The 22,488-nt window shown below is 39.9% G+C and overlaps 1 protein-coding gene across 1 annotated transcript in view; it reads left to right on the forward strand.

Annotated features, from left to right (window-relative positions):
- The first annotated feature begins 2,188 nt into the window (after positions 1 to 2,188).
- Positions 2,189 to 22,488, forward strand: part of LOC117410958 (transmembrane protein 151B-like) — a 28,115-nt gene continuing 7,815 nt past the window's right edge. The window contains exon 1 of the mRNA XM_059025331.1: positions 2,189 to 2,837. Coding sequence (XP_058881314.1) covers positions 2,745 to 2,837 — 93 coding nt within the window. The 5' untranslated portion in view covers positions 2,189 to 2,744. The remainder of the gene's footprint in view (positions 2,838 to 22,488) is intronic.

Raw genomic sequence — 22,488 nt, forward strand, 5'->3', positions numbered from 1 at the left:
ACTGCACAATTTAATTTATGATTGCATGGCTTTCACAACAGTCAAGGAAGAGTCTGTTTTGAATGCATGCTTTTGTGCATGTCTGACACTTCTGCTTCGCCTCTCAAAAGGCCAAGACAGATGGCATTTAGAGTACTGTGGAATCAAGTATTGTAGGTGCAGCAGCACATTTACTAACCTAAAACTTAATTAGTCCTGGATTCAAATGCTCCTTAGGTTTCAAGTGAAATTAGTTTGGTGGTCGCAAGTAAGCCGGTTGTCACAGTCCACATCTGAAAAGCACCACACAATCCGACACAAAAGGCAGTCTGCACGAGAGAGACCTGGGAGGCAGGGAATGTCCAGGTCAGGACTAAGGTGTGCTTGCAGAGCTGTAAGGGGAAATGACAGCCAGCTGCCCCTCACCTTCCTTGAGCACTAAATCTACACCAATAGAATTTTTAAAAACAGGAAAAAGAATACTTCTTTCTCTGTAATAATGAAGTATCCACTTATATTTAAACAGAGACAATTCTGGAGAATTTAGAATGCATTTGCTATGTAAACATATAGTAATCTTTTTCTTTTTTTTCTTTTTTTATGAAGGCAAATGGTAATTATTACAGTTTCAGTGACACTTTACTGTATCCTAGTATATATCTCCCTTCGGGTAGTCAGGTGGCTTTTCTAGGAAGGAGGTTATCTTAGGATAACTTTCTCTTTGGGGAGAAACCACCAATCCAGTTAAACACAAAAAGAAAAATCAAATATTGTTAGTACTGTATCCTTGATTCCAACGGGTTTATTCATGTTTTGAGTCATTCATTTAATTTTTAAGAGTTGACTGGGAGTCATTCAAATTGGAAGCAGTGGATGCATTACATGCATACAGTAACAATGTATTAATTGTATTATCAAAAGTAAAATTGAAACATTTTATTTTAGAATAAAATCCTAAAATCTTATAAATTCACTCATTTTTTGTGACAATGCAGGACTAGTTAATAGTAGCATCATTATTGTGCACAACATCAAAAATATACGCATAACTCCTCTTTAATTACCATAATATTACAGAACCCATGTCATGGTACTAATATCTGACTGCCCCAAATCTTGCTTTTTGAGATAATTCTTTTTTTGGGGGTATACTAATATGTGAAAAGTCCAGTATTCCTGATGCAGTAGCCTGTCACCAGGAACTTTTTGAATGTTAATAAAAAGATAAATAAACCATTCCTGGGGGCAGCAGTGTGGAGTAGTGGTTAGGGCTCTGGACTCTTGACCGCAGGGTTGTTGGTTCAATCCCAGGTGGGGGACACTGCTGCTGTACCCCTGAACAAGGTACTTTACCTAGATTGCTCCAGTAAAAACCCAACTGTATAAATGGGTAATGATATGTAAAAATAATGTGATATCTTGTAACAATTGTAAGTCACCCTGGATAAGGACGTCTGCTAAGAAATAAATAATAATAACTACCAGCAACATTACTATTATTTATTTCTTTAGCAGACACCCTTATCCAGGGCGACTTACAATTGTTACAAGATAACACATTATTTTTACATACAATTACATTATTTTTTACACATTATTTTTACATACAATTACCCATTTATACAGTTGGTTTTTACTGGAGCAATCTAGGTAAAGTACCTTGCTCAAGGGTACAGCAGCAGTGTCCCCCACCTGAGATTGAACCCACCACCCTCTAGTCAAGAGTCCAGAACCCCAACCACTACTTCACACTGCTTCTACTATGAAGCAGAAGACATAAGGGTGGTGGTGTATTATCATCATCACTATCTTTCAGATACATTAGATCCTACTTTGTCCAAAATACTATTATACAACAGTTTCATTTGTGGTAATGTTATATATTCAGTGTAAAACATAATAAAACATAGCCCTTTGATATAACATAAAGTACTGCAACATTTACGCATAGTAGTGTATTCTTAATCTGAGCAAGCCTACGTGTTACACATATTAATATTACTTTTTCAAATTGCCAAAAGACGATGGTGTGTTTTCTGTTATGCTTTTACGATCTCTTAAAAGGGATTCCTTTTTATGGTGGTAGTTTGTTCTGAGCCGCGACAATTTAAATGATCATCGCCGTTGCAGGCAGCAAAGGAGGAGATTACAGCTAGACAAGGTCACGTTTCTCCCCAGCAGAGGGAGAGAAGGGAAGGCTTTCCCTGTATGCAGCCAGAGCCTTTCACTTCAAAGCACCTGGATTGCATTCCAAGGGAGTGCTCTGTTTACCTCTATACATCACTGGATTTAACGGGTAGTGTTCACGAATGGTATTCGAACAGTTTTTTTTCTTAACGGCATGCATTAGGGAGTGTGCTTTTTTTCTAACAGACCAAGTAGCAGCATTTTAACTACGTGCAAGCCATGCCGTTTTTCGTATTTTCAAGAGAAACAAACGAACTGCCTGGAGCTTTCGTTTGAGCCCAACATCTCTGTATGCTGTAAAAATTAAAACAACTGCATTTGCTTCCGACAAAAGTGGAGGACGGTACTATTCATTTTAAAAAAATACCCTTTTTGCAACACGGATAGAATAAAAAGGATTCCCACGTCAACTGTGGTGGAGGTGTGGATTGTTTTGCTCCGATCCTAGATGTATTTTGTCAAAGCGTGTCCTGGATGATGTATGTATTGCTTGCAGGCGTTTTTTTGGAATGCTTTGATTTTGGACTCTTTGTTACAAAGGTGATCCATGCCCTATCCTCGTTACTATCATCATCACCATGTCCCCTCAAGCTTCTGCTGCGGAGACGACCAGTGAAAGCAGCACCACCAATGTACCCGAGGAAGAGGAGGCTGAGAATGGTAGGGAAGAGGTGAGGGGACTATTTAAGTGCACTATTTATTTATGCAAATTTACACCTTTTCTTTTTTCCTCATTTTCCCATTTATACACAGATGTGTGCCTCGATTGTGTTTCTGTTTTTAAAATCACAAACCAATTGACTAATTAGCTGGTGTTACCTGATAATTTGGTATTTTCGAAAAATAAACATAAATAAATAAATAAATAAATAAGAAACACTGTTTATTGGCCTGGAATCCAATAATATTGTTATGTTATAGATTATAGAATATAGGTTAAAGAGCGTATTTCTAATCGTCCTATTTTAATCATTTTTTTAAAATGAACAACCTGTGACAAACAGCGGCGGTTCACACGGCATAGTATGTTTTTTCTCTCTGTATGTGTGCGCTTTTGTGTGTGTGAAGCGAGGTGGTTGCATTACATACAAATGAAGCGTGCTGTTAGGAAGTAGGAAAAACGTACTGTTATTTTCTTTTCATCATTTTCATGCATTTTACGCATGTTTATCCGCTTAATCGGGATTACTCTATGAATACTACCTGTAATAAACATTTACCCTCTAACCAGTGAAATATATCACCTAGTTATTTAATGTACCTGCTTATTGCATAATATTCAAACCCTGCATTATCTAGAATTTGTACATAATAAAAAGCAATATATATATATATATATATATATATATATATATATATATATATATATATATATCGTTTTTTTCTCATGAAAAAGTGGAAACGTATTTTTATTTTTTGTTATACTTTAAGAATACTGTAATTATGTTATTTACTACTGTTGCATACCATTTTAGGATACGTATACTTGAAGTGAATTATATTTTACACATATAAGGCTGTCACCAGAGCCTGAGTCTTTGGCACAGAACAAGCACATTATGTTTGCACATGCAGTTTTGTTGCTCAAGCCCCAAATGCCATACTTTAAAATCCTGAAAGGGATGGTAATAAATAAAACTGAATCTGTATATATGATTGCTGATTCGAGGTCCATTATTCAGAGTAACTAACAGCCTTATCATTTTCAGACTCAGTAAACATAGGCCGGGCTTCCATGCAACTTAGAAAGTCGATACTGTGTGAGAACGCTCAGAAAGCACACTGAGCTGAATTTAAATGACTTTAACGCTCTGCTCCACGAGAGCGCAGAACGACTTTTAAAATGGCGACTAATAATTATTTGCTTTTTGGTATTTGTGATGTTATGATTGATGAAATGTCCCGATATGAGTGTCTCATTGGTATTTAATTCCTAAAATCAGGAATGTTAACCATAGACAATGAACCCACAAAACCCACACCTATTTCTTAAGGTTATCCTTCAAAATTTGGGTAAATTTCCTCAGCAAATTATTCCTTTCATTTAATATATCCAATTGTTTATTACCTATTTCTATTAATTTATTGCATTTTTGGTCATTGCCCTCCTTCATTAGCGTATTTCTTAAACAATGGTGGTGGACTACTCTGTGATGATCTTCTTTTAGATTTTGAGGGGGTTTTGGGTGATACAGATGTAGATGTAAATGTTACTGGAGGTCCTGCCTGCAGGTTCGGGAGATGCTACTGCAGCTGAAGGATGTGTTTTTTGCTGTGGCAGCATCTTCTCAAACACAGCAGCTGGTGTTACTGCAGGATCCCTACCAAGAATGTCATTCATTACATCAAAATATTCCCATGTTTTTTTTTTTTCTTCTCTTGGTTTTATTATTATTGTCGGACACAGTTTTGCAAGTTATTTTTAAATTTCACAATTTTTTGTCACGTACTACTGAACTTACAAAACTGTATCCAACAGCCTGAGTAATTCATGGAGTACTGGTGAAACGTGTATAGAGATTTTTTTTATAGAGAGTGATTTATAGCAGGCTTGATGAGCGCTATTTACTTGAAGGGGGAAAAGTGGATAGGAAAGCAAGTCTCAGTCTCGTGATTGGGAACTTGGTGACTGAAGGCTGGTCGGATGACCCCCGAGACCTGGAAAACATAAAGTCTAGTCCCCTACTCACAGGAGAGCCATGGCGGCGGCTTGGATGCAGATGCAAACAAACAGGGGGGAGGAGAATGGCCCCGACTCCACGGAGCCGAACTTACTTGTGATCAAGACCTTGAAGGAAGAAAATAAGATAAAGAGAGGCCCATATGATTACGTAGCAACGGCACTTAGAGGGGGCTCTAAGGAAACAGATGTTAGCATAATTACAAACCTTGAGAGAGTAGAGGAACTAAAGGTCCAGTATAGATGGAAACGTAGCAGAATAGCAAACATAATGCGAAAGGTAATAGGATTGTGGCCGGGGGTCCTGCTGGCTAGAGAGCTTGAATGGCGGATGCCAGAGAAGCTAGGGGAAGTGATCAATATCCCCCCCCCCCCCCCAAAGAATGGACCCCCGGCTCCCCGCTAGAAAGTCCCACTCCTGTGAGGAGAAAGAAGACTGATTCCTGAAGCTGGGAATCTGGAAAAGGATGTGACTGTGAACTCTGCGCATCTTAAAAACCCGAAGAAGGCAGTTATACAGATTGCTTCCATTATGATGTCGTCTGCTGGATTGAAGCATCCGTTACGGAGAATGGAAATCATCTTAAGGAGGTTGTCCGTCGTGATCGGAATCCTGATAGGAGAAATAGGTGGGAGAGACTTCTCGATTCCGCAGAGAGTCAGGCTGACTGCAGGCAGTGAAAAGAGGGTGGGTGCTGGAATGCACTGGAGTCGGTAATGGTGTTGAATCCCAGACAGATATGATCTAATGGTAGTGGGTGACAGCTGGAGGATGTCCTGGAGGTGCACGACAAATGTCAGGATCCCGTTGTGGTTGAACTGTGCCGGGATTATCAGACATGTCAACGCCAAAGTGTTCACACCAGTGAGACCCCTGCTAAAAAACATTGGGATTGATGAAAAACCTTAACCTAGACCGCTAGATTATGTTTTGGGGTTGGGATGGGGAGTTGGTGACGGATCACCTACACTTAAGGGCTATGCACACCGGGAGAGAAGCAAACAACATGAATACAGCACGAATACATAAAAAAAAAATACACAAACTGTAGCTAGTCATGAAAAGAAAATACTGTCTGCTTTTGCTCCTTTTGTAGAGACGAAATAAAATAAATGAAACAAAGAAATAGTCTGGGTTCACCACAAACTTAAAATGTAAATTATTAATTAAAAAAGAATACATCTACACATATTTCTTTGTAAATACTGATAATTAGTTTCATATAATTTTTTATTGATTTTAATAAAATCTTCAGTTAGTGTGTGAATGTGATTATTATTATTGGTCAACATTATTAAAACAAAGAAGCGTCATTTTACAGAAATACGAAAACAGCGTGTGGTGCTCCCCGTCACTTTGACTAAAATTAAGGTGAAATAAAGAGAGATAGACATTATTATTATTATTATTTATTTCTTAGCAGACGCCCTTATCCAGGGTGACTTACAATTGTTACAAGATATCACATTTTTACATGATTTCACATTATACAGATTCACATTATTTTACATACAATTACCCATTTATACAGCTGGGTTTTTACTGGAGCAATCTAGGTAAAGTACCTTGCTCAAGGGTACAACAGCAGTGTCCCCCACTGGGGATTGAACCCACAACCCTGCGGTCAGGAGTCCAGAGCCCTAACCACTACTCCACACTGCTGCCCAAGACATACCATCAATTTCCAATTGTTCTGTTATTTCTTACCGTATGGCATCTTTCTTTTTATTGTCTTTATAACCACTGACACTGGCATCATAAAGAACAGTATAGTTTTTGACTTTAATAATTAAATTATCATTGATGTCCATTTCTCTTTTTTTGCTGTGGTAATTTCTGCATGAATGAGACAGTGACAGTCTGACAGCCTCTCATTCGACTTCGAGTAATGACGTGTTGTGTACAGAACCATAGAAGGCTGGTGCAGACAAACCGTCAGTTTGAGACAAGGCAATTCTATCTTTGGAGTAAGGCAGGAGTTTTTAGTAGCAGCTACAGGAATATGGAATGGTAATGTACACCTCTTCATGGTGACCCCCCCTCCCCCAAAATGAAATAATACGCTTGGACAGTTGTATTGGTAAAGGGTTTCACAGCCTCGCAAACAATAACAAACTTATGCACAAATGTGAGAATCCATTGCACGGCCGTGAGACTCTCAAAATTGTGAAAAACCTTGAGACTTGACATCCATGGATGATTCGGTGCTGGGCGCAGAATCGGGAATATGAATTCCATGCTGTTCTGTAATGAGTGGTTGCTGAAGCCAGAGCTGCTGTCATGTAGCCCTGAGCAGAGAGAAGTAAACTGGAAAGGGATGAATTTATTCCATGATGAGATGATGGAAGGGAGGAGGTTGCAGAGGGAGAGGCGATGCTGCTGGCATGATCTGGTGGAATTTGGAGATCTGCAAACGGGAGAGCATCGGCAACGTTATTAGAGGAACCGGGTACGTGCCTGGCTTGAATTAAGAAATTGTTTGACACAGATAGCCATATAAGCCTTCTCAGTAATTTCATGATGAATGGTACTGAAGATTGTCCTTTAATGATTATTTGGACTGTGGTTGAATTGCCACTATAGAACAGAATTCATTTTCTAGACCATAAGCTGCCCCAGATGAAAGCAGCAGCAACTATGGGTATAATTCCAATAATGCAGTGGATTTCTGTTCCGGTGCTAGAATTGCTATTTCAGGGGGCCACTGGCTGAAAAACCATTGATTGGCCAGGATTTTCCCATAGCCTAGATGAGAAGGATCCGTGAACAGAGTGAGGTCTGCAGCCGCTATGCAATCCTCATGGAACATAGATAGCCCATTCCAGTGATGCAGTAGAGTTGTCAGTATTTTTATGTCCTTCCTTGCTTCCAATCTGGTGACTGGAGATGTTGTGATGGAGGTTGGCGAGGTCAGCTGAGACTGCGGGCGGCGAGTCTGCGTGGCTGCGGCTCTCCTGATGGATGGAGTTGTTTACAAGGCAGAGCTTCCGTCGAGAACTGCTGCAGGATGCGCTGGACAATATGCTGCTTCGAAGGACGGAGCAATGGCAGGTTGAGATTGAGCAGAGTGCTGCAAGATGGAGTGTGGCTGTGTGCTATGTGGTTGGGCAGGTGGAAGGAGCAGGGTTGAAAGGTGAGGCAGAGTGGCTGCTGCTTGCGAACACTGCTAGATGCTTTGCAGCTACGGACTGTGGCTGCAGCAATAGTTTTTTTTTCAGATCTCTGATGGTTTGTTTCCTTGTTAGATTGGTCTTGTTCAGTCTCTTGCATGAAATGTTGCTCTGGATTTTTGTCCGCGGCTGGTCGGCATTCACTGGCTTGATCAACAGATGTACGTTTTGCTGCATTCATCTGAACAGTAAGAGAGTCCTTTACACTGACACCGTCCAATGCATATTTATCTATGAGATGCAGTATTTTTTTTTTTTTTTAAATAGCGAGGAATGCAATTGAAATCATTTAGATAGCAGAGTAAATGACAGGTATTGCATGATTCAATTAAAGGATTACAAGATTACAAGATCATGGGTTAAACAGCGAAATATAGCAACAGATTGAAAGCACTTAGCTGGTCTGGCAGTGAGATGTAATATAAGTACTTTATAGTAATGAATTGAAAACACTTTGATCAGCAGCTGGTTGCCATGGAGCCGGCGCTAGAGCGCATGACGTCACTGAGAGACAAGCAGAAGCGCAGGCTCTGATGAAGCAGGACAAGCTACTTTTTCGAGCGTCAAGCTTGATGTTGATGGTTGAGATGGCCTCGTCCAGCAGCTGCAGTTTGTCCTTGATGTCAGCGAATATCTCTGCGTGTAGGCTGGCAGGCTGGGTGGAGACGTCAGAGAGGAGCGGGTCATCATACAGCATTCAGAGGCAAAGGCCTGGGCTGAGGCCTGCGAGGCAGACTCTGCAGCGCTGGGGCGCTGAGACGAGCGGTCCAGGCAGCTGGAGTAGATCGGCCTGGTCAAGAGAGCATCGCATAGAATTGCGCTTTGCATAGGATCAGGAACATTGTGCTCTTGTCAGACCCGGCTAGGATTGCCATGTCCTTGTCGAACAGCGCTTTTAAGAGCTTGCTTGTAGGCCAATCCTTGTAATACTTTTTGTGCACAAGTTTTTATTTAACTGCAATGATATTTCACGGGAATGCGAAGGGCTGTCTTCCAAGTCAGATGGAAGGAAAGCCTCGATCGGTGACTCCATATCCGAGCAAACAAGCAAGAGGGGTGATCTGAAAGAATGGTCCAAAGTCCGTAAGCAAGGGAGATCTGAAGAGCAAGAGTCGTTAGCCAGAACCAATAAAGCAAAACAGTCAAACCAGGTAAGTAGTAATAATAGTAAGGAATCGGCAGCAAAACAAACAAAGCTCAAAAGAGAGAGATTGCTAGAAATGGGAGTGTTTTATCAAGGCAGGATCAGGGGTTTCGCTGTCGCTCGTCACTCTCGTAATTTGCGAATGTTTTTTGAAAGTGACGACAAAAAAAAAAGTGGAATCGTCACTAGTGACGATCATTTCTGTTTGTACTATAAAAAAAATCCCTTTTGTTAAAGTCACACACAACGTCTCTTTCTTCAAAAGAAGGGATCGCGAAATCATAGTCACTGCTGTTGATTAAATCAGCGCCTCATCCTCTCGATTCATTGACTCTGAAACGTTCTCATGGCGTGGTAGGCTACATAAATGCAATCAACCATTCAGCGCCTCAGTTTCATGTTGCGTGTCAGTTACCATTTGCATCCGCTGTGAAAGCGGTAAATTAAATATGCGCGCAAATTAAAAAAACTGTTAGCCAATACTAAAATGTCGCAGAAGAAAATCCACTCATTTTTTCAGCTCGGCCACAGCAAGAGTGAAATAGAACAAGTTGTAGAAGATGATGAGTTGGATTCGGAACACCGGACAAAAAAGAACAAACAAAGCTCACAAGCGTCAGATAAAAGAAAAAGAAAACAAGCAGCAAAGTTTCAGCCTTATTGGAAAACTATGTTTCCATGGGTTGTCTATGATGCCGAAATTTCACAGATGACTTGTACTTACTGCATTGCTGCAAATAAATGCAACACATTTACAAAAGGCTGTCGAGATTTCTTAAAGGACAATTTGACAAAACACAGCCATACAAAAGATCACATTGCTGCAACAGAAGCACGAGCAATGCAGCCATGTACAGAGCGAGCCATCACTACTGCGTTCAGCAAGGAGAAGGACGCCGTAATGTCAGCTATGCGGACTGCATATTACCTTGCAAAGAAGAACAGACCTAATTCAGACTTCGAGGATCTAATTTTGTTCCAGCGAAGTCAGGTAAACATAATAATTAACATAAAGTGGTGTAGTAGCCTACTATTAGGTCCCTGCGTTTCACGACTTTTGTTTCACTTGTAGCTAATTGTTAACCTCTAAATTAAACAGAGGCACAAGAAAAATTAAATAACCCTAACTGTACATCAAAAAACATTACATTAAGAGACCACATGGAAAAAATATCCACCTGCTGTACTGCACAGTTACTATTATATTGGGTCGGTCGGGCGGAGTTGTGTGATCCTCCGAGTTTACTAGAAATGGACCTTTTACAGGTTGGGTGAAATAATAATAATAATAATAATAATAATAATAATAATAATAATAATAATAATAATAATAAATAGTTGTGAAAAACACAGGGCCCTAACTAGTAACTCACCAAATTGCCAGTGATTGCCATTTAAGATAAGAAATATATGCTGTTATGTTGTTGTCCAAAGCAAGACCACTGTGCTAGATATCATCCTCTCTTAAACTGTACGTGTATGTTTTTTACACAGTATTATTTGTTCTAAACCTAAACTGTGTAACTCAGATTTAAAACATTTTTTTAGAAAATCTTTATGAATGCAAATATTAATTGCTCAAATAAATGCTATAGTATTTCTGTCTAATCCAATTTGCTAAATATTATGTTAAACTGAATTGTGCCTGTGTTTTTATTGCAATTGTGATCAATTTTTTTTTTTTTTTTTTTTTGAAGGGATTATCAATGTTGTAGACCCTTTCTGTGGATAACCACACAACATACACACATGACAACAGCTTGAGGGACATGCAGAGGGCGATAGCTAGGGTTGCAGTAGAACATTTGATGGAAGAGTTGACTCAATCTGATTTTATGGGAATAATGATAGATGAGTCAACGGACTGTACAAATGAAAAAACTCTAATGATCTACACAAAATGCCTGAAAAATGGCAATCCATCTGTGGATTTCTTGTGTGTGTGCAATCTTGAAGGTGATGGAACAGCTGAACATGTATACAATAAAATTGTTGAAGTGTTTCAGGAGTACAATCTTGACCTAAAGAAATGTGTGTCCATAGCAACTGATGGTGTGTCAGTGATGACAGGTAGATTGGGAGGTGTTGTTAAAAAACTGAAGGCTGTGTGTCCAATCATTGTTGCTGTGCATTGCATTGCACACCGTTTGTCTTTGGCTGTATGTCAAGCTAGTCATAATGTAAATTATCTCAACACATTTCAAGAGGTGTTGGGATCGATATATAAATACTACAGCCACAGTCTGAAGAGAATGCAAACCCTGAAAAACATGCACGTGTTTTAGCCAAAGCTCAGATTAAATTCAAAGAGGTGTGTGAAACCCGATGGTTAAGCCTTGAGGGCTCAGTGCAGTCTGTACTAGAAAACTTAGACTCCCTGATGGCAGCGTTAATGGAAGCTAAGCAGCAACCTGGAAATGCTCTTGCAAGTGGCCTTCTAAAGTTAATTGGAACTTATGAATTTATAGCTGTTGTTCATTTCATGGCTGATGTTATGGGTGTGATTGGAATTTTGTGTCGCACATTCCAAAAACAAGACATAGACTTTAGCTATGTTAGCATGGCTTTGTCTTCTACATTATCAGCTTTAGAGGAATTAAAGATGGCATCAGGGAAAAACCTAAAGAACTTCGAATCCACTGTACCAGCTGAACCAAATGGTAGCTTTGAATGGTCTGGTCATGTAATTAAAGACAGTTAAGAACAGAGGGCTAAATTTTCAAAACTCAAAACACAGTTTTTAGACAATCTGTGTGAAAACATACATAAACGTTTCGAATGTCGTGAAATCTTCTCTGCGTTTTCGGTGTTAGATCCAGGACATTTACCAGCACCAACATCTAGTGAATTTTCCTCCTATAGGGAAACTGAACTTGTAAACATCTGTAAAGCATTTTCAAAGCAACTGTTTGATCCTGTGACTGAAAATGATGTACTGTGTGAGTGGAAACTAGTGAAACCAATGCTAAGTGATAATTTCAGAAGAAACACCTTTGTAGGCACATGGTCAAAACTGTTGGTAAATGATGATTTTAAAACTAGCTTTAAGTGCATATCAAAAATCGCTTCTATTGTAAGTGTAATACCGATGTCAACAGTTGACTGTGAGCGTGGTTTTAGCCGCTACAATGTAATCAAGTCAGACCTACGAAACCAACTTAAAGTGAGCCGTGTAAACCTACTAATGCAAATGTCTGTCAACTCAAACACGCCTGATCTTGACAAAATATCTGAATTTGATTTTGAAAAGGCTTTCAGATATTGGTGTATGGACAAAAAGCGCAGGGTTGTAGTTTGAACCTATAGTAGAGAGGAGTTGAAAATCTTGTTGGAAAAGTGAAGCAAGGATATTGTACCAAACAATACATATAGTTTTGTTAAAACGAAGATGATTTGTAGTATATAATATTCAAACAATATTTTTTTTCTTAATAAATCCTGGTATAAGTACTTCATAATGCATTCTGTGTCTATATGTAGCTTTTCAGGACAAATAAATCTCTTTCTTGAGTTTTAAAGCTGTAAATGACCAATTTATTTAAACTGTAGAGCATTATTAAAATTGTTTAATTACATAATTGTTTTGGTCAATACAGTGATTTAAGGTATAAAATAAAAACAGGATTTATAACACCCTTAAAGACTTGAGCTGTGCGCCAGTAGTGACTACTGAATATCTGGAGTGACTAATGTTTTTAGAAAGGATTAGTCACTAGTGACTACAAAAATCTAGAACCCAGGGGAAACCCTGGGCAGGATAGATTGGTTAACCAATCAGGAGAAAACACATCACGAAATTGTAGAGGCAGGATAGATTAGTTAACCAATCAGGAGACAACACATCACGAAATTGATTGATGTGCTGGTAGAGATCGAGTTACAGATGGAGAAAAGAAGGAGGAGATAAGTCTCACCTTCTCTCCTTGAAATTCGACCTAAAGGTTAACACTTAATGCAATTCTGTCCCAGACATGTTTCTTCTGGCCAGGTTTGTGGAACTGCTCCTTGTTAATCCAGACCTGTTCTATCAACAGCAGCGTTGCAGCATGTGTCCAGCAGTGCTGTTCACTCCCTAGAAAAACAAAAACAAAAAAACAATTACAACCAGAAAATCCATATTACGATATTATCCGTATTAACACCGGTAGTTATAATGGCACACAGTAGGTACTGAAAATAACTACAACGGAAACATTTTGTGACGGCATGTGTATTAAAAAGGCAACAACAAAAGACATAAAATAACCCCTTTTTAAAAGGTGCGTTTGTGATTAAATAAAATATGAAACATACATTTTCTATACACAATAACTGTAGGCTGATATAGTAAAACAGCCCCAGGTTGGTAATGTTAGTCTAGCAGTCTAAGAATGTTTAATTTTAATAATTAAAAAGGTTAAGAATGTTTCATTTTAAAAGGAATCTTGTACTGGTATTGTACTCAAACTGACAAATTACAATGTAACCACTGATAAATTTTAATATGCCAAGATGCTACATTTTAAATCATCCAAATCTCCACATATAAATGTTAACATTGTAACATTTTAAGTCATCCAAAACTCCATACACTATATAAAGAGATAAATAAAAAGTATCTTGCCCTGTGTGAAGTTACTGTCCCCAGATCCTGGTACCTCACTAAGCTCGGTGCTCTGTTTGGACAGCCTAATTTCTGGCTGTGTTAATACCGACATTGCTTAGGATTTATCTGAAAATGAATAATAATATTAAGCTTAGATTTTTCTATCCCTATAAGATGCAATGCGCTGCACACTAGCCTTAAGCAGTATATATCATGGGTACCTGCCAAGGACAAAAAAGTCACGTTTGCACCCCTATGTATTAAATTAACATAGCTGGGACTTGTTGCCAGTGGTTTTATTTTGGCTGCGAGCTATTGACAGAATCAGGCTTGAACGTCCACCTAGAGTTGAAGTAAAATCTCTTGAATTCATTGAGGAAGATTTGTTTTAGAAGAATGAAAACATGATTAAGAAAAAAAAAAACTGTTGGTTCCACGCATTTGTTAATAGCAGAGTTGCAGAAAGTCCACTGTCCCTGTTGTAATTGGATTTAGATATTTACAGTGCCTATAGAAAGTCTACACCCCCTTGAACTTTTTTCACATTTTGTTGTGTCAGTGCCTCACAGTTTCATGCATTTAAATGAGCCATACACCTTCCACTTCTTAATAATTGTCTTGATAGTGCTCCAAGGGATATTCAAGGCCTTTGATATTTTTTATACCCATCCCCTGATCTGTGCCTTTCAACAAATTTGTCCCAGAGTCATGGTTGAGTCTTTGCTTTGAAATGCACTAACAAGCAGAGGGAACCTACAGGAACGGCTGAATTTATCCTGAAATCATGTGAATCACTACAATTTAACACAGGTGGAGGCCACGTAACTTGGTGTGTGATTTTGAAGGTTACACCTGAGCTAATTTAGGATTGCTATTACAAGGGGGTGGACACTTATCCAACCAAGCTATTTCAGTTTTTATTTTTAATTTTCTACAAATTTCTAGAATATTTTTTTCACTTGGAAGTTGTGGGGTAGGATGTGTCGATAAATGAAACAAAAAAAACGATTTTAATGCATTTTAATTCCAGGCTATAAGGCAACAAAAGGTGAAAATTTTGAAAGGGGGTGTAGACTTTCTATAGGCACTGTATCTTCATTATTATTAGTAGTAGTTGTCATAGTAGGGTGGGCGAACAGAGCGTGATTGGGTTCATCCCCTATGAGGACATTGTGTGCGTATCGTCAATTCAGCAGTTTTGAAATCAGTCTAAGATTATCCCAGTAATCATCAATTGCAAAACATATTGTAACGACCCTGGGTATGCTGTAACCGCGTTCAGGAAGGTTCTGTGACCCAGAGTCAATGGTTCACTGCAGCAGGTGTTCAGGGATGTCAGAGACGGGAGCATTGTCACCAATCAGGAGCTCGACTTGCAGCAACAGCGGGAACTGGTTGCAACATTGTTGTCACAAATCAAGGGTAAATTGTTACAACAAAGGGGGCTCCCGAGTGGCGCATCCGGTAAAGGTGCCCTGCGTGGAGTGCAGGATGCGCCTTATAGCCTGGAAGTCGCCGGTTGTTATACTTGCACAGGAGATAAAAAGACTGAGAACCTGTTTCAATGTGTGAAACTGGCAGCTGAGACAGCTGTTGTGTCTTGTTGGAACGAGAGAAGGACTGTGGTTTTAAACTGGAGTGAGGAAACTCCTGGAAATGTTTATGGGATTGTAAAGACCCTCTTTCACTTCTCCTGGTTGCAATTTTCAGCCAGTTACGGGACAAGTGGACTTTTTATCATGGTCTGGAAATCAGGGATGTGCGACTTTCATTGTGTTTTAATGTATTATTGTAACTCTTATTGCTGTGCTTTTAAATCACGTTTTGATAACTACTTTGCTGTGTGAAAAAGAGGTAGTAGTTTATAGATTTGTTTGATTATTTTGGGATGTTATATATTGTTTTAGTTTTTTGAATTGTTTAAGAGTCACTGTATTTTAAAGTGGTGTACAGGGATCCCCTGTGAACGGCTGTAATTGGGGTATAGTTGGGCAGCAGTGTGGCGTAGTGGTTAGGGCTCTGGACTCTTGACCGGAGGGTCGTGGGTTCAATCCCCAGTAGAGGACACTGCTGCTGTACCCTTGAGCAAGGTACTTTACCTAGATTGCTCCAGTAAAAACCCAACTGTATAAATGGGTAATTGTATGTAAAAAATAATGTGATATCTTGTAACAATTGTAAGTCGCCCTGGATAAGGGCATCTGCTAAGAAATAAATAATAAATAGTGCGTTTGTTTTTAACAGTATAAAATCTGTTAAAGTAAATTATTAAACTTTTACCTTGGTGTCTCTTTCCTTGATCATTGTGCCATTACTACTGGGTTTTCCCTTCCATAGCCGGACCTCACCGGCTATTAACCCTCATAAGGTAGCCTGGGGTCCATTCGGACCCCTTGGTGCTTTAGTATTAGTTATTATGTGGATAGTTGGCAGGCCCCCACTCTGGTACACTATGCAAAGGATAATTCTAGTACAGGTAGTCTGGTTAAATTTCCCAAATTGTTTTAGGTTTGGGTTCCGTTTGGACCCCAGGTGTAGTATTTCCACGGGCCTGACCTTCTCGCGTGAATATCTCAGGCACCGTAATAGCTAGCTTCCTGGTTCAAGGCTTGCTTCCTGGTTCAAGTCCAATGGTGTATCGTATGTCATAAGCGAAGCTACAGCAAACTGAAACTAAGACTTGAGTCATGTGACATGAGTCAGCTCCTAATACCCCTTTTCCACATGCACACCCGAGCTGTGAGGGCTGCAGGCCGACCCGAGCCAACCCGTACCGTGAAACTCCAGCCTCGCAACATATCTGAATCTGGCTCTGGGCCGAAGCAGGCTGTGGGCGGGTTATTACATTTCGCCATCACGCTCAAGCGTCATTCCAAAAAAAAGTGAGAATAAATGGCTGACATCGATGTAGACGAGAGGAATGTGAAGGCTTGGGACGCTGACGAGGTGCACACAAAATTAATCATGTGACCACAGATTTAGAAAGAGTTAATCATTTCACTGAATATATGATGAAGAAGAGCACATGGAGAAAGTGGTAAGTGAGCTAGGTCCAAAAAATTTTAGATTTTTATGTCGGGTGATTTTATTATGTTTAAGGTGTCATAATTCTTGTATCTGTACGGAAGTAGATATGTTTTGGGCTGTATTACTTATTAGTTGGTGTCTATATAAGCTACAATATAAGGTCATAAACTAAGCATGGCAGTGGGCCTGAGCTGCTGTGCGAAGCAATTTTATCAAAATGGTGGTTGTGGGGTAAAACGTGCCACTAGGCCTGGGGCAAGTTGAGCCAATGGCTCAACTTACCCCACACTTATGATATTTACATTCTGTTAATTGTCAGGATTACATGCTCAAATAATTTACAGTTTAACCCATATATGAACTCAAATGATATCTTTGTAACATTACAGAGCAGATTTCATTATGCCACGAGTCTATAAACACAAAACAAACGGGTTCAGCCCCCTTGGAGGATCTAGAAAGAGCAGATATACTTCCATTGCCTAAAACATCAGCAACAAAAGCAAAACAAAAACGAAAGAAGGTCAAGACAAGAATCTTAACAGACACACCTGAGAAAACTCACAGAGAGAACAGAAGAAAGCTACACAATCCACCAAGAAACAATGTGTGAAAGGAAGTAAAAAACAGAGCAGCAAGCAAACCACTCAGATGAGAGTGACATGAGTGTTGTGCTAAATGACATCACAGATGACGTGAGTCTACAAGAATCAAGTGGTGAAGATGACTTGACCCTCGCAGTGGGTGATTTTGTAGTGGTAAACTTTGCTGGGAAATCCAGAAACTACCACTACATTGGTTTATTGGAGAAAGTTGACGGAAATGACCTTGAAGCAAAATTCCCGAGAAGAGGCTGGATGACTCCTGGGCTTGGTCAGCCAACTTTCAAATTCAAACCAATGTATGAGGGATCCTTCCCAAGAAGGGGTGTGATTAAAAAACTGCCAAGACCTCTTACAGTTGGTGGAATAGCCAGAAAGGAGAAACAGTTCATCTTTCCCTGCAACCTGGACAGGTGGCATGTTGAGTAGGGCCTACTTAGCCGGATAAAAATCGGTGAAAAGCTGTCTAACCATAATAAAAGTTGTGTAATTACTGTTACCTTGTTGAAATAAATAAGAGTTAGCCTACTGTTACCACGGTATAATGTTGAAGTAAACAGAAGTTATGTTGTTTCACACTAAGGATGAGGGCACCTTCCCAAAAAAGGATGTGATAAAAAACTGCCCATATCTCAGTTGGTGGAACAGCCAGAATGGAGAGACAGTTTGTCTTCCCCTGCAACCTGGACAAGTGGCATATTGGATAGGGCCTAGTCAAAGTATTGAAAGGATAAAAAAAATGTTAAAAGTTGTGTAACCACAATACTAATTGTGTAACCATTGTTACCTTGTTGAAATAATAAAAAAGTTACATTGTTTCACAAAATGGTGTGATTACATTTTATTCGGTACAGAAGTGTGGAGAAGTGGCACATTTTACCCCCACGGGGCTCAACTTACCCCGTCCTCATGCTCAATTTACCCCTAATCTGGGGCAAGTTGTGCCAAAAGACCAACTTTTTTGACGAGTCATAATTATAAAACTGCATTAGCTAGATAAAATGTATTGATTTCTAAGGATGCAGAACAACCTGAAGTATACATAGCCATCATTGTTAGAAAGATTAATATATTTCCCTTTTCATAGTAATGGCAAATGTAAAAATTGGCTCATCTTACCCCGTTCTCTCCTACCTGTAGTGTATGCCGTCTTTTAAGAGGTACCAAAGACTATATTACTTTGCTTGCCTATTGAAACAGAACCTCTGCATGAACAAGTAATCAGAACTGTTGGTGTGGTGATAGGCTATTGGACTTGAACTACCACTCTTATAGATGGTGATGCTTACAATATTTTGCAAATTTCAAACAGTATTATATAACATTCATATTTTATATTTGCATGAGAAAAAACAGGCTTTAATAAATAAACCTCAAACATACACACTTACAAGTAAGATATATCATATATATTTTTTGTTATTTTTGCCAGGCAATAATGGATCAATCTTGCTATAACATGTCAACATGCTGTGATGCCTACATACACGTTCTGGGATATCTATAAAATCCTGTACTGCGAAAGCATTGGATAAGACCATAGCTGTTGATTTGGTTCTGTTACATTTGCACCACAAAAAACATGCCTTAGGAAATGCCTCAAAGCAGAGAAAGGGCAATGCTTTGGTATAAAAATATTTAGTGTAACGGGAAGTGGTGTGTGATGTACTGCAGTTATGGATTCTGGTGAAATGAGATGTGGTTAAAAGTTCTGTAAAGATACAGATTAGCCGGTCTCTTTTGCATATTGGTTCAGATGCTTGCTTGCATTGTTTCACCCAGCCTCTGCCCTGTTACATTAGCAGCACTATAAATCATTATATTGGTACCAAGGTTAACATTGTGCCCCCCCCCCCCCCTTTGCAGTGGAAAAAATAGAATCCTTATAACCAAAACCTAATTAAATAGAATACAACAGTGGTTCCCAACCTTTTTGAGTGTGTGGTCCCCTTCTGAACCTCCAAACATTTTGCGGACCACCATGTACTACTATCATAGTGACAGAGTGATGACAGTTTTAGACTTAAATCTGGATCCACATTCAGCCTACTCCGGTACTTTGAATTCAATCCAACAAGCGCGGAAAATCCACTTTCACAAGAGTATGTGGTGGCAAACGTGTAAATAGATGCCAGTCACATTTCATTGTGTGAAGACTAACTTTAAAGAGCTGTCATATGAAAGCTGTGTTAGGCTGTCTTACTCCTTTGATGTCAAATTCATGTGCATTTCACTGTCACCGTTCACAAATGGGTTTCCAATCCACTTGTTTTTTGAGTCAATTCTAAGTGGCATCGAAGATTAGCTAGCTTCAAAGTTTCATTCGACAACACCTCGTAATATACAACACACAGCGGTCGCGGCTCCTCTTCGCTACCGATCCAAGGAAATCCTATTTCTAAGTATGTATCACTGTACTTCTGCATGTTACAGGTTTTCACTTGATACTCCACCAGTGGCGGCTTGTGACTTTTTTGACAGGTCAGGTACAAATCACAAAATATTTATTACCACCCCCACTCAATGGCTAACGTACTAGAAATTCACGGGGCGGAGCTATGCCACCTGATAGTGTTTATTGACAGAGTTAGTAAACATATACACATGGAGAGAGGGGCTCCGCCTCTTCAAGGCCCAACATTTACTTGATCGATAGACACGATAAACAGGAGGGGGGCCATCGTCTTTGAGGTGACCCGACATACGAGAGGGGCACCGTCTCTGAGGTTACCCGACATACGAAGAGGCTCGCGAACCTGAAAGAAAAACATGAATTAGTATTGATAACACAAAAGAGGTTCCGGCTCTTCCTGACCCAACAAATACAGTAGGGGGGTTCCGTCGCTGAGGAGACCCGACAAACAGGAGGGGGGCCACCGTCTTTGAGGTGACCCGACATACCAAGAGGGGCACCATCTCTGAGGTTACCCGACATATGAAGAGGCTCGCGAACCGGAAAGAAAACATAAAGTTGGTATTTGTTATAACATATAATGCGTGGTGTTCCACCTCTTCGAAGTCCAACATAATAGATGGGGAGTTCCGTCGCTGAGGAGACCCAACAAACAGGAGAGGGGTCACCGTCTTTGAGGAGACCCGACAAAAATGAGGGATTCCACCGCTTGGGGACCCTCACATAGAGGCATCAGACCTGAAAGAAGAATCCCAAAAGAAACATACATGCAGATGGAAGGGTTTGGCCGGGGGTCCCCTCTGACTCATGGAGAACCCTCCTCTATGAGGTAAATGAAGCGGAGCTTAACAAAGGGTTGGAGAAAGTGGAATCACTAACCCCCCAAAAGATGGACCCCCAGCTCCCCGCTGACGCAACGTGAAGAAAAAGAGAGAACCGCCAATGCATAAGAAAGAAGAAAAGAGAAAACATTTAGACGAAAGAAAACAAACACTTAACGTGACAAAGGGGTTAGTAGACTGTACCCTAATGACTACGTGAAGATCCTCTGCACAGTGGAAAGAAAAAAAACCCTTTCTTTTCATTTAATTTCTTAGGGGGAAATCTTTGGTGGCACAGGCAGAAAGGTCGTCCCCACTCCGGACATACTAGCAATGGACTGATGTGCGGAGGATATTTCAGATGATGAAGAACGAATATAAGTTTCAACTGCCGATGAAGTCCAGCGCCCCATATTTTTAATTAAATGCTGGTTAATGTTGGCTTTTGCAGCTGAAGTAGCTGCCCCTATTCTAAATGAATGAGGAGTGTAGAATTGCGAAGGAAGACCTGCTCTGGACACCACGATGGAAAGGTGTGTTGAAAACCAATGCCTTGATACAATGGACCGGCTTGAATTGATAAACAAAGGGTCGGAGGATGAAATGGCCTTGCGTTCTGCAATGTACTTCAACATGGAAGTGAAGGGACACAGAGGAGAGTTGATCTTAGAAAGCTGAATACATTGTCCTTGCCGCAGTTGATCTGTTTTTGAAATGCGAAGAAATAAGATGAAATGAGAATCTGGGATGAGCTTGAGGTCACTGCAGCGGATACCGAGGGTAGGAAAGCTGGCAATAGAAGGAACTGTATATTCAGAACATCTCAAAAACCCAAGAATGCAGATAGACATATGACTTCCATAGTTAAATCATCAAATGGAGAAAAACAGCCATGGCGGAGAATTGAAATCAAGTTACTGAGAATGTCTATAGAAATAGGCAGGTGAGCAGAAGAAGGAGCCGGAGAGCACTTGGAAATTCCTCGTAAAAGGAGACGAACCGCTGGAATTGATAATAGAGTTGGGGAATTGATAGACATCGAGCGAAATTGATGCTGAATTCCTGACAAATATAGTCTGATTGTAGCTGGTGCCAGATGTAGAGAGTCCTTTGCATGCACTATGAACACCATGATCCAGTCCTGGTTGAATGGAGTAGGATTAATCCTGCTTTGTAAACAGAAAGTTACATAACATGCCCAACCTGTAGAGTACGAGGATCTGGTAGATGGGGCAAGTGCTGATGCCATGTAATCTTGAGCTGAAATAAGAAGTTTATTAATAGTTGGATTTAGTTGAAAATCAGCTGATTGAACTGTGGCGTTGCTGCTGGATATTGCAGAGCTGTAGGCAGCAAACTGTGGAATTTGGAAATCTGTAAACGAGAAAGAGCATCAGCTGCATTATTAAAAATGCCCGGTAGGTGGCGAGCTTGTATTAGGAAATTATTAGAGACTGAAATCCATACTAGCCGCCGCAGCAATTGCATGATAACCGATTGATTTCTCTTCTGAAAGCGGAACGCCAACTTCAGAAAATAAGCTTTTAAGATTGGAAATCGCTTCTTCTGGTGCATCTGAAGGAGGAGAAATTACAAAAAATCATCCAGCAAGTGGAGCAAGAACGGGACATGATAGATATTAAAAAGAATTCATCATAATGCTTCCGACAGGGTATCAAATACCTTCGAGCTGCTGCGGCAGCCGAAAGTCAATTGAGTGGCAAAATAAAACTTCCCTTCCCAGCATAAACCAAACAGGTGACGGAGAGAAGGATGGATTGGCATTACTTTAAATGCGTCTGATATATCTGCTTTTGCTAACCAGGAACCACGACCTGCTAATTTAATTGAATGTATTGCACCTGCAATAGTGATGTAA

Source organism: Acipenser ruthenus, chromosome 6 (assembly GCF_902713425.1).
Source record: "Acipenser ruthenus chromosome 6, fAciRut3.2 maternal haplotype, whole genome shotgun sequence".
Classification (NCBI taxonomy): Eukaryota; Metazoa; Chordata; class Actinopteri; order Acipenseriformes; family Acipenseridae; genus Acipenser; species Acipenser ruthenus.